Below are 9,761 nucleotides of genomic sequence, written 5' to 3'. Positions count from 1 at the left end.
AGGGTGAATCCACCCAAACCACCACATATATATATATATATATGTCAAGTTTCAGCATCATATTTTCATGGAACAGCTAGCTGTATAATTCACACTTCCACAAAATCACCCTGTCTCATTTCTTCTTTAATTTGCAGACTGGAAACTGTCCAGCACTGGAAAGATCTACTTTTGATAAGGTAAATTGCAAATTTCCCAAAAGAACCCCTTCTTTTTACTTCTTGTATCTTTCAAGCATTGAAGAACAGATTCCTCCATTCCCTAATAACTCTGATTTTTGCAGAGGAAATGCCTGCAGGGCATCTATGAGGATCTGAACACCTACAGGGCAGAGCTGAAGAACTTCAATGATCAGGAGGTGCTGACAACTATTGATGAAATGATGAAAGTAAGTCTGGCTGTCTCTTTCCTTTCTACTATTTCTGTCTTAAACTGGAGTTTTTAATCCAGTGTGCTCCATTCTGTGATTTTTTTCTTCAATCTGATAACTTTTTAAAATGGCTGTTACTGGTTTTTACTAGAAGGGACTTGATTCTTAAGGAGTTTTGTGTCACACTGCATGTTTTTACCTTGCTGACACAACCAAGCCATCAGGACTGAGGCGTACAGCTCCTTGGCTGTGCGTCCTCCTTCCTTCACGCTGCTCTTGCTCTCATGAGGAGATGGGTAGAGGATTTTCTGGCAGTTCAAACTCAAAAATAATGTCAAAAATAAAGTAAAAGGGACATAGCTCTATTTCTCTTCCAAATACTGAAATATAACACACCTGGAGTACTGAATATGCCACAGGGTGTACTGAAATTTGAGAAGTATTATTAGTGAGTAGAGGGAAGAGATGTTAAAAGCTTGTTTGTTTATTTCACAATAGTTTGGTGGTTTTTTTTTTTAAAGTTGATTGATTTTGTATTGACACAGCATCTCCCATCAGCCTGGAAACTCTGGCCATGGGCAGATGAGCCTGGTCTGAGGGGGTGCTAGACAAAGCTGGCCACAGGCTAATTAATCAAAAAGCATCTTTGTTCCTGGGCAGAAAGAGTCTTTGTCCATGAATGGACATTTTTGTCTCAAGGAAAGTACAGCTGCCCATCCTAAGGCTATTAATTATATCATTAAATATTTCCAATTGTAACCTAAATCTATTCTGTCATCAAATATTTCAAATTTTATCCTAAATCTATTAATCAGTCATTAAATATTTCAAATTTTACCTTAAACCTATTAATTATATCATTAAATGTTCAAATTCTATCCTAAATCTATTAATCATGTCATTAAATATTTCAAATTCAATCCTAAGTCTATTATTCATCACTTAATATTTCAGATTCTCTCCTAAATCTATTAACCAAACATTAAATATTTCAAATTTTACCCTAAACCTATTAATTATATAATTAAATATTTCAAATTTTAACCTAAATCTATTAATTATAACATGAAATACTTCACATTCGATCCTAAGTCTATTAATCATGTCATTAAATATTTCAAATTCAATCCTAAGTCTATTGATCACCACTGAATATTTCAAATTCTCTCTTAAATCTGTTAATCAGTCATTAAATATTTCAAATTTTACCCTAAGTCTATCATATCATTAAATATTTGGAGTTGTATCCTAAGTCTATTAATCATGTCATTAAATATTTCAAATTCAATCCTAAGTCTATTGATCACCACTGAATATTTCAAATTCTCTCTTAAATCTGTTAATCAGTCATTAAATATTTCAAATTTTACCCTAAGTCTATCATATCATTAAATATTTGGAGTTGTATCCTAAGTCTATTAATCATGTCATTAAATATTTCAGATTTTATCCTAAATCTATTCACTATGTCATTAAATAGTTCAGATTCTATTCTAAGTCTCTTAATCATCACTGGATATTTCAGATTCTCTCCTCAATCTATTAATCAGTTATTAAATATTTCAAATTTTACCCTAAGTCTATCATATCATTAAATATTTGGAGTTGTATCCTAAGTCTATTAATCATGTCATTAAATATTTCAAATTCGATCCTAAGTCTATTAATCAGTCACTAAATATTTCAAATTTTATCCTAAATCTATTAATCAGTCATTAAATATTTCAAATTTTACCTTAAACCTATTAATTATATCATTAAATGTTCAAATTCTATCCTAAATCTATTAACGATATAATTAAATATTTCAAATTTTAACCTAAATCTATTAATTATAACCTGAAATACTTCAAATTCGATCCTAAGTCTTTTAATCATGTCATTAAATATTTCAGATTTTATCCTAAATCTATTCACTATGTCATTAAATAGTTCAGATTCTATTCTAAGTCTCTTAATCATCACTGGATATTTCAGATTCTCTCCTCAATCTATTAATCAGTTATTAAATATTTCAAATTTTACCCTAAGTCTAGTATCATATCACTAAATATTTGGAATCGTATCCTAACTCTATTAATCATGTCATTAAATAGTTCCAATTTGATCCTAAGTCTATTAATCATCACTGAATATTTCAAATTCTCTCCTAAATCTATTAATTATAACCTGAAATACTTCAAATTCGATCCTAAGTCTTTTAATCATGTCATTAAATATGTCAGATTTTATCCTAAATCTATTCACTATGTCATTAAATATTTCAAATTCGATCCTAAGTCTTTTAATCATCGCTGAATATTTCAAATTCTCTCCTCAATCTATTACCCAAACATTCAATATTTCAAATTTTACCCTAAACCTATTAATCATGTCATTAAATATTTCAAATTTTATCCTAAATCTATTCACTGTATCATTAAATATCTCAAATTCTATTCTAAGTCTATTTTTCATCACTGAATATTTCAAATTCTCTCCTCAATCTATTACCCAGACATTAAATATTTCAAATTTTACCCTAAACCTATTAATGACACACCTCAATATTTCCATTTTTTAAAGTTAGGAGAATACCTTCTCCCTTCTGAGCCTTGTCATTTCCCACTCAGGGGTGAAACATCAAACAGGGGGTGCTTTTAGCCAATTTTGGGTGCTGTTTTTAACCCTTTCCCCTCTCTGCAGGCCCTGGAGCCCCACAGCAGTGGTGAGAGCATCATCGTGCCGCAGGCGTCGGCGGGCGCGGGGCTGAGCTCCTTCAGGGAGCGGCTGCGGCTCTGCAGCCTCCTTCACGCCTTCCGCATCCGCACCGTCACCATCAGCCGCGTGATGAGCTACCTCAGCTCTCCCGAGAGCTCCGGCCCTCCTGCCCTCGGGGTATAAATTGGATCTCAGGATGTTTGGGAGACAAAAAAACTTAGAGAGTTTGGAATTGAGCGTATAAAACTTCACAGCGTTTCATATAAATGGTGTTTTTAGCGAGCTGCTGTCGGTGCCTTGGAAATTACCATGTTAAACTTTGAAATTTCTAGAAAATAAGCTACATCGTAGTACCAGAATGTTCTCAAACCACCCAAAACTCAGCTGTAATTTCCCTGTTTTTATTTATTCAGCTGTAGTTTTCAGAAACTGAAGCCTATTTATAATAATCAACTTATTTATGATGATATTCCTTATTTATTGTATTTATTGCCTAATAAAATTAAAGTTTGCATAAAAAAAAAATAATGTGGTGACTTTTTTTTTTCCCCCTTCCTTGAGACACAACATGAATCAATACGATTATGTCGTATCAATCCCACTTTTGAAACACTTTGAATATTGCTGGCATGCAAGCACTATACTGTCGTATCAATCCCACTTTTGAAACACTTTGGTATAGTGCTTGCATGCCAGCAATATTCATACTATCATGTTTTAAAATCCTTATTTATGATTTACTTTTATTTCCATGATTAAATTGTTCTTCTCTCCCCCTACGAGTCTCCTCACCCTTGCCCCCCAGTTCTCTCCCCTGTTCCCTGTGTGAGGGGAGTGAGCGAGTGGCTGGGTTTGGCTGCCAGCCCAGTGCTCACCCAGTGCAACCACCACAGCAAGTTTGATTTAGAGACCTGAAGGTTGAAGGCCATCATCTCTTGATGATCTCTTATCATCTCTTGATGATCTCTTATCATCTCTTGATGATCTCTTATCATCTCTTGACCATCTGCTCCATTAGCTGTTACCCTCATTATTACAAATAAGCATTTTATTTCGAGCTGGGATTTACTGATTTCTGCCTTTGACCAGAGGGTCCCAGTAGAGTTTGGTTTTTATCAGATATCTCAAAAGTCCCCCAATGGCAATTTCTCCTGGCTTGTCCCAGACAGAAGAGCCAAGGGCAGCTCCACCTTGGGATGGAGAGTCCCCATCAATCTCCCGAAGCTTTTTTTTCCCCTGAAATGCCCCACTGGCAGAAGAGCCCATGAGATCTTGAGCATCAACACAGCCCTTTCCCTCACCCACCACCCATCAAGAGTTGGAAAGTTGTCCCACAACACACAATAACCTTATAACATTTCATCCAATAGCGAAAATAAATTTTAAAAACCATCAATAAGTAGTGTAAATGTTTCCTTTTTAATCCTTATTTTTTTAAAAGTATGCTTTTTCTTTCCTAAACATACACAGAGGAAGATGATCAAAAGAATCCCTTGTCTTTAAAAACAAGACAATCTCGCCTCTCTCTTCCCCAAATCACATCATTTCCAAATCTTTTCCAATTCTGTCGACAGATCAACAACCTTCACAGAGATTTTGGGTTTCTCCCATTTTCATTGAAGCACCTGATTCTATCTAAGTTAATCAAGTGAAAAAAAAAAAAAAAAGTATAAAAAGTTTCTAATACAAAAAAAAAAATTATAAAACATAAAAAATTATCTAATAAAAAAATATCTCATAAAAATAGAGACAGACTATACAGAAGAAAGCAAAGAAGAAATTCCCAGGGAAAAATCAAAGCTGCCTGGAGTTCATAGTGGTGCTCCTGTGAGACCAGCCTTTGGGTTGGCAGAAAACAGAACCACAGCTTAACAAGGACTGAATGTACACGAGTAAATACAGTAATTAGGTCTATATACAGTGATTACACAAAGGAATTTATCTCCAAGTTGAGGATTATTCTTCCCTGATCTCGGGCATCTGTAAGAAACACGATGTACCTCATGATTTGGGCAGTTTAGTTGGGTTTTTTTTTTAAAAGGGACAAAAATTCCTGCAGAACTTTTCTCCCTGTCTTTCCCTGATCTAAATAAAAATATTTCCAGATAACGACCATATACCTGAACAAGGTCAAGTGGTTTTTTTCCCAGTGTTCATGGCTTTTAGGACTGGCTCAAATGAGACAGAGCCAGCTGGCAGTGCTGGGTTTCCCGCCCGTACGTGAAGCCCGGCACTCCCATCACGCGAGTCATCGCTTCCCAAAGTCTTACACGGCTGGAAATCTACATATCCACGTGAAATTTCATTCACATTTCTCGCTGAGATCCTTCCTGAACGTCCTGCTGAGCAATGACAACTTGCACCATCCCTCCTAGATCTCAGGGCGATGCCGGGGAAGCGGTCGGAGAAGCGTTAACGGCTGGCTGGGCACCATCCCACCACACTCCTTCTGCCTGCAGCTTCACCAGCTCAGCACCGAGCCGAGAACCCTGAGGAGAGGAACAGGCACAAACACACGCCGCTGAGCCCACCTCTCCAAGCAATGGCAATATTCAAGTGGAACAAGAAACATCATCAAAGCCTACGAGAGAGCGCGAGGTGATGGCACAGAGAGGTTTGTGAGGGTCGGATGGGTGAGGGAGCAGGAGCAGAAGGTCACCCTTGTGTCCTGGTTTTGCCAGGACAGGGTTAATTTTCTTTTTAGTAGCTAGAATAGCTGTGTTTTGGTTTCAGTGTGGGATTTGTTATGAGAAGAATGTTGATAATGTACTGATGTTTTTAGTTGCTCCTGGATGTCCAAGGTCATTGTGTTTTGCCAGTTTGTGAGTGCAAAGGACTGGGAGGGGGGAAGTGCAGTAATTAGCAAAACCCAAATTGACATGTGGCTCTGCCAATGAGATATTCCATCTCATATCCCGTCATGGGCAATGTATTAACCAGGGTTGATGGAAAGCTGGGGATTCTCCTGGAAATCACTCTGGTTCGCTCTTCTGGGATTGAGGTTTCAGGTTCAGGGTTCCTTTCTGCTCCTCTGGGATCATTATGGGTGGGTGGTGAGCAATTGTACTGGGCATCACTCATTTTTACATATAATATGTTATTATTATCATGACTGTTTTATTTTACTCCAATTATTAAATTGTTTTTATCTCAACCTACGAGTCTCCTCACCTTTACCCCTTGTGAAAAGGAGGAAGGAAAACACAGCACTGTTCTAGCTACTAAAAAGAAACCAAGCTCTGTCCCAGCTAAAAACCAGGACACCCCTCCAATTCTCTCCCCTATTCCCTTGGGGGTGGTGCGAGCGGCTGTGTGGTGTTTGGCTGCCCGCCGAGTTCAACTACCACACCTTGGAAGCCGGGCTGCTTTCAGGAAGGGTTAAAAAAGAGCAAAGCTTTGCCTGTTTCAAAAAAAAAAAAAACCCTAAAAAATAAAAATTTTAAAGAAAGATTCCCCTTGGCTGGTTGAGTTCTCAGCCCACTGAAGAACTCTGGTATGAATTGACATGTAAAGAGTCTCCCAGACATCAGTAGGAGCACCCGTGGGCAGTAAGGAATCCGTACACAGGTGGGTCTGCAGGACTGAAGGTAAATCATCCATCAGGGGAAGGCATTAATAAACCACTTCAAAATACCTGAGGAAAGACTCAAACATCTCGTCTTTGGACTCCCTGAGAAAATGAAGAATCGGTTGGGGTTTGGCTGTGACAACCAGGTCATGAACCTGGTGATCTCAACACAATCAGAGCAAAAATATTCTTAATTTTATACCAGTTTCTGCAGGGAAGTATGAAAATGCCATCGTTAAGATCAGAAGGGAGACAATTTTGATCCCACACAGTAAAAACATGGAGTAGGTATTTTGTAAAGGCTCTGATGCAACCCGGCGACATCATTAAATACCTACAACGGGGAGGAGATACCTTGCAGGGTTTCCAGTATCTCATAGGAGGCTTTTTCATGGAGGCTTCTGTACAAAGCTGCTGCAGTTCCGTTGCTTTGCTCTCTGTCTCTCCACTTGCTCAGCACCAGGAATTTTTGCATATTAACTTCTTCCTCCGTTGCCTGAATCTGCTCGATGTCTTTCATTTCCATCTGAAGACACTCAATGGCAATTTCTCTCCACTGCCTACCAAACAACTTGGCGATCACCATCAGCTGTTGATCGGTTAAGTTTTTGGTTTCAATTTCATCTGAGGAGACACAAAACAAAAAATCAGATTTAAGGTTGATCTTCTCATTACACTTGTAATTAAATTAAATTTAGAACAAGGAGTAATGGTTCTAAGCTGGCAGAGGGGAGATGGAGATGGGATGTGAGGAAGAAATTCTTTGGTGTGAGGGTGGTGAGACAGTGTCCCAGGTTGCCCAGAGAAGCTGTGGCTGCTCCTCCCTGGAAGTGTTGAAGGCCAGGTTGGATGAGGCTTTGAGCAACCTGGTCTAGTGGAAGGTGTCCCTGCTGATGGCAGGGGGGTTGGAACTGGATGAACTTGAAGGTCCCACCCAACCCAAACCAGTCTGGGATTCTATAATTCTATAAATTATGCTATTAATTCTGTATGTGGCCGGGGGACAGATGACGACGGTGATGTCATTATTCAGATTATCCCAGCAAGGTTGGAGCCAAGCACTGGAGAAAAGCACCTGAAGGACGAGGAAGCCTGGCTCATGGAGATGACAACATCTGATTGCATGCTGGCTGCTGTCAAGGATTATTTTTTTTTTTCCATTTATAAGCAGCTATATTAATCGAGTAGAAAAATTGTATGAACCATACATTAGGTTCCCAAACATGCAGAGATGTTGAGACGTGTAGCACCACGGCCACGCTAAGTGCTCGCTACCTCCCAGCAAGTTCAGATGCCACTTTTTCTCAAGACCTACAGCTGCTCCAGATGTTTATTCTTCCTTTAATTACAACAGCTCAGAGGTCTCAGCCACACGGTTACACGGACTGAGCCTCTTTCCTCCTCAGTGTCACCACTTACATGTAAAACTGAGGTTTCCAGGGATGAAGCTCTCCCTCTGGTGGCTACACGTCCCCATAAATAAACACCCTACACGGCTGCTTTGGCTGCTTTTTTAAAAACTATTTATTGAACTAACATTATTTCTTCCATATTTTTTCCAAGTAATTATTAGGAAATGAGTAATTCCTGGGTGGGAGCTCCCAAACACTAAGCTCTTCTGACCATCAGGGCATATCACATGTCAACAATAAACAAGAGTTGATTTTTTTATTATTATTATTATTTTAATTTTTTTCAGAACATCTCAGCCAGTTACAGCTCAGGAGATGACAACCCAAATGCAAAATCTGAAACATGAAGTAGAAACCTCTTTCACAAACAGCCACTATTGTCCAGGCTTAGAAGATATGGGGTTTAGGGACATGGGTTAGTTGGGGACTTGTCAGTGTTTGAAGACTGGTGTAGACATAGTGCTGAGGGACATGGGTTAGTCGGGGACTTGTCAGTGTTGGGTTCATAATTGGGATTGGGTTCATGTCAGGGATTGGAAGGGGTTGCCCAGGGCAGTGGTGGAGTCCCCATCCCTGGAGGGATTGAAGAGTCGTGTAGACACAGTGCTGAGGGACATGGGTTAGTCATATGGGACTTGTCAGTGTTGGGTTCATAGTTTTTGCTTAGATTCATGGAATTCCTTAAAAAAATTGATCTCAGGTTCAATTCCTGAGACACCAAAAAAAAACCCCAACCAAACCCAAAACAACAACCCAAAGCTGTTATTTCACATGCCACAGAAATGCCCTCCCTACCTGTTGTATTGCCCATCCTTTGCTTTTTGCTACACAGCTTCTCTTCTTCCAAGATGTTGAGGGTTGGTTTCCGTTTCTTGAGGCCTAAGGAGCAAGCCAGAAGTGATGTTACTTCTTTCATATCACTCCAGCTACAACAATAAGTGAGGTACACAGAAAAATCAGTGACCCCGACTTATCTGCCAATCAACTTACTGACTCCGCTTCTTTTCTGCTCGTTTTTGTTCTGATCATAGTGGATCCAGTCACCTGGAAGACAGTTTTTGGAGGGAACGAGAGGTGAGGTAGGAATTCTCATTGCTGTGCCCACCATCCAATAATTCTCAGGAATAAAACCAAGCTGCTGGCTGGATTCTGGTTGCTGAGCTAAGATTTTATAGAATTAGATGATTTTTCTCCTTTTATCCAACGTGCTGCAGCACATCATCTCCAACGTTCAATAGAGACATTGAGGACAAGAGGAAATGGGCTCCAGTTGTGGCCAGGGCAGTTGAGATGGGATGTGAGGAAGAATTTCTTTGCTGAAAGGGTTCTGAGGCATTGGAAGGGGTTTCCCAGGGCAGTGGTGGAGTCCCCATCCCTGGAGGGATTGAAGAGTCGTGTAGACATAGTGCTGAGGGACATGGGTTAGTCGGGGACTGGTCAGTGTTGGGTTCATGGTTGGACTTGATGAGCTTAGAGATCTTTTCCAACCTTAATGATTCTATGACAACATGCAACAGAGATTTTGTATTATTCCTAATAACTAAAATTAAAACACCCTCCCACACACGCCGCAGCCTTCGCCTGTTGGCTCAGGAGTGATTTTGCAGGTTACCATCCACTCCATGACCTCCTGGAGCTCTTCTCTTTGTGTTTTAGCCCTTCCAGCTCCAAACTTTGTCATTTTCAGTGCATCAAAGGGCAGAATTATACC

At 39.5% G+C, this 9,761-nt stretch overlaps 2 protein-coding genes across 2 annotated transcripts in view; one reads left to right on the top strand and one right to left on the bottom strand.

Annotated features, from left to right (window-relative positions):
- Window positions 1-137: 137 nt before the first annotated feature.
- On the top strand, window positions 138-3,253 carry IL12A (interleukin 12A; the record flags this gene model as incomplete). Its single annotated transcript, XM_010177737.1, has 3 exons — window positions 138-179; window positions 284-388; window positions 3,056-3,253. Coding segments are annotated over 3 exons (345 nt in total), but the record flags the coding sequence as incomplete, so codon positions are not given.
- Window positions 3,254-6,972: 3,719 nt separating this feature from the next.
- The window catches only part of LOC104532507 (uncharacterized), a gene marked incomplete at its 5' end in the record, with an annotated part of 4,101 nt that continues 1,312 nt past the window's right edge, over window positions 6,973-9,761 (bottom strand). Inside the window, 3 exons of the mRNA XM_010177736.1 lie at window positions 6,973-7,262; window positions 8,846-8,929; window positions 9,041-9,094. Of these exons, the coding sequence (XP_010176038.1) occupies window positions 6,973-7,262; window positions 8,846-8,929; window positions 9,041-9,094 (428 nt within the window). The remainder of the gene's footprint in view (window positions 7,263-8,845; window positions 8,930-9,040; window positions 9,095-9,761) is intronic.

Source organism: Antrostomus carolinensis, unplaced genomic scaffold (genome assembly GCF_000700745.2).
Source record: "Antrostomus carolinensis isolate BGI_N321 unplaced genomic scaffold, ASM70074v2 scaffold7911, whole genome shotgun sequence".
In the NCBI taxonomy this organism is placed as follows: Eukaryota; Metazoa; Chordata; class Aves; order Caprimulgiformes; family Caprimulgidae; genus Antrostomus; species Antrostomus carolinensis.
The sequence above is the reverse complement of the archived record's forward strand: the minus strand, read 5'-3'. Positions and strand labels throughout refer to the sequence as shown.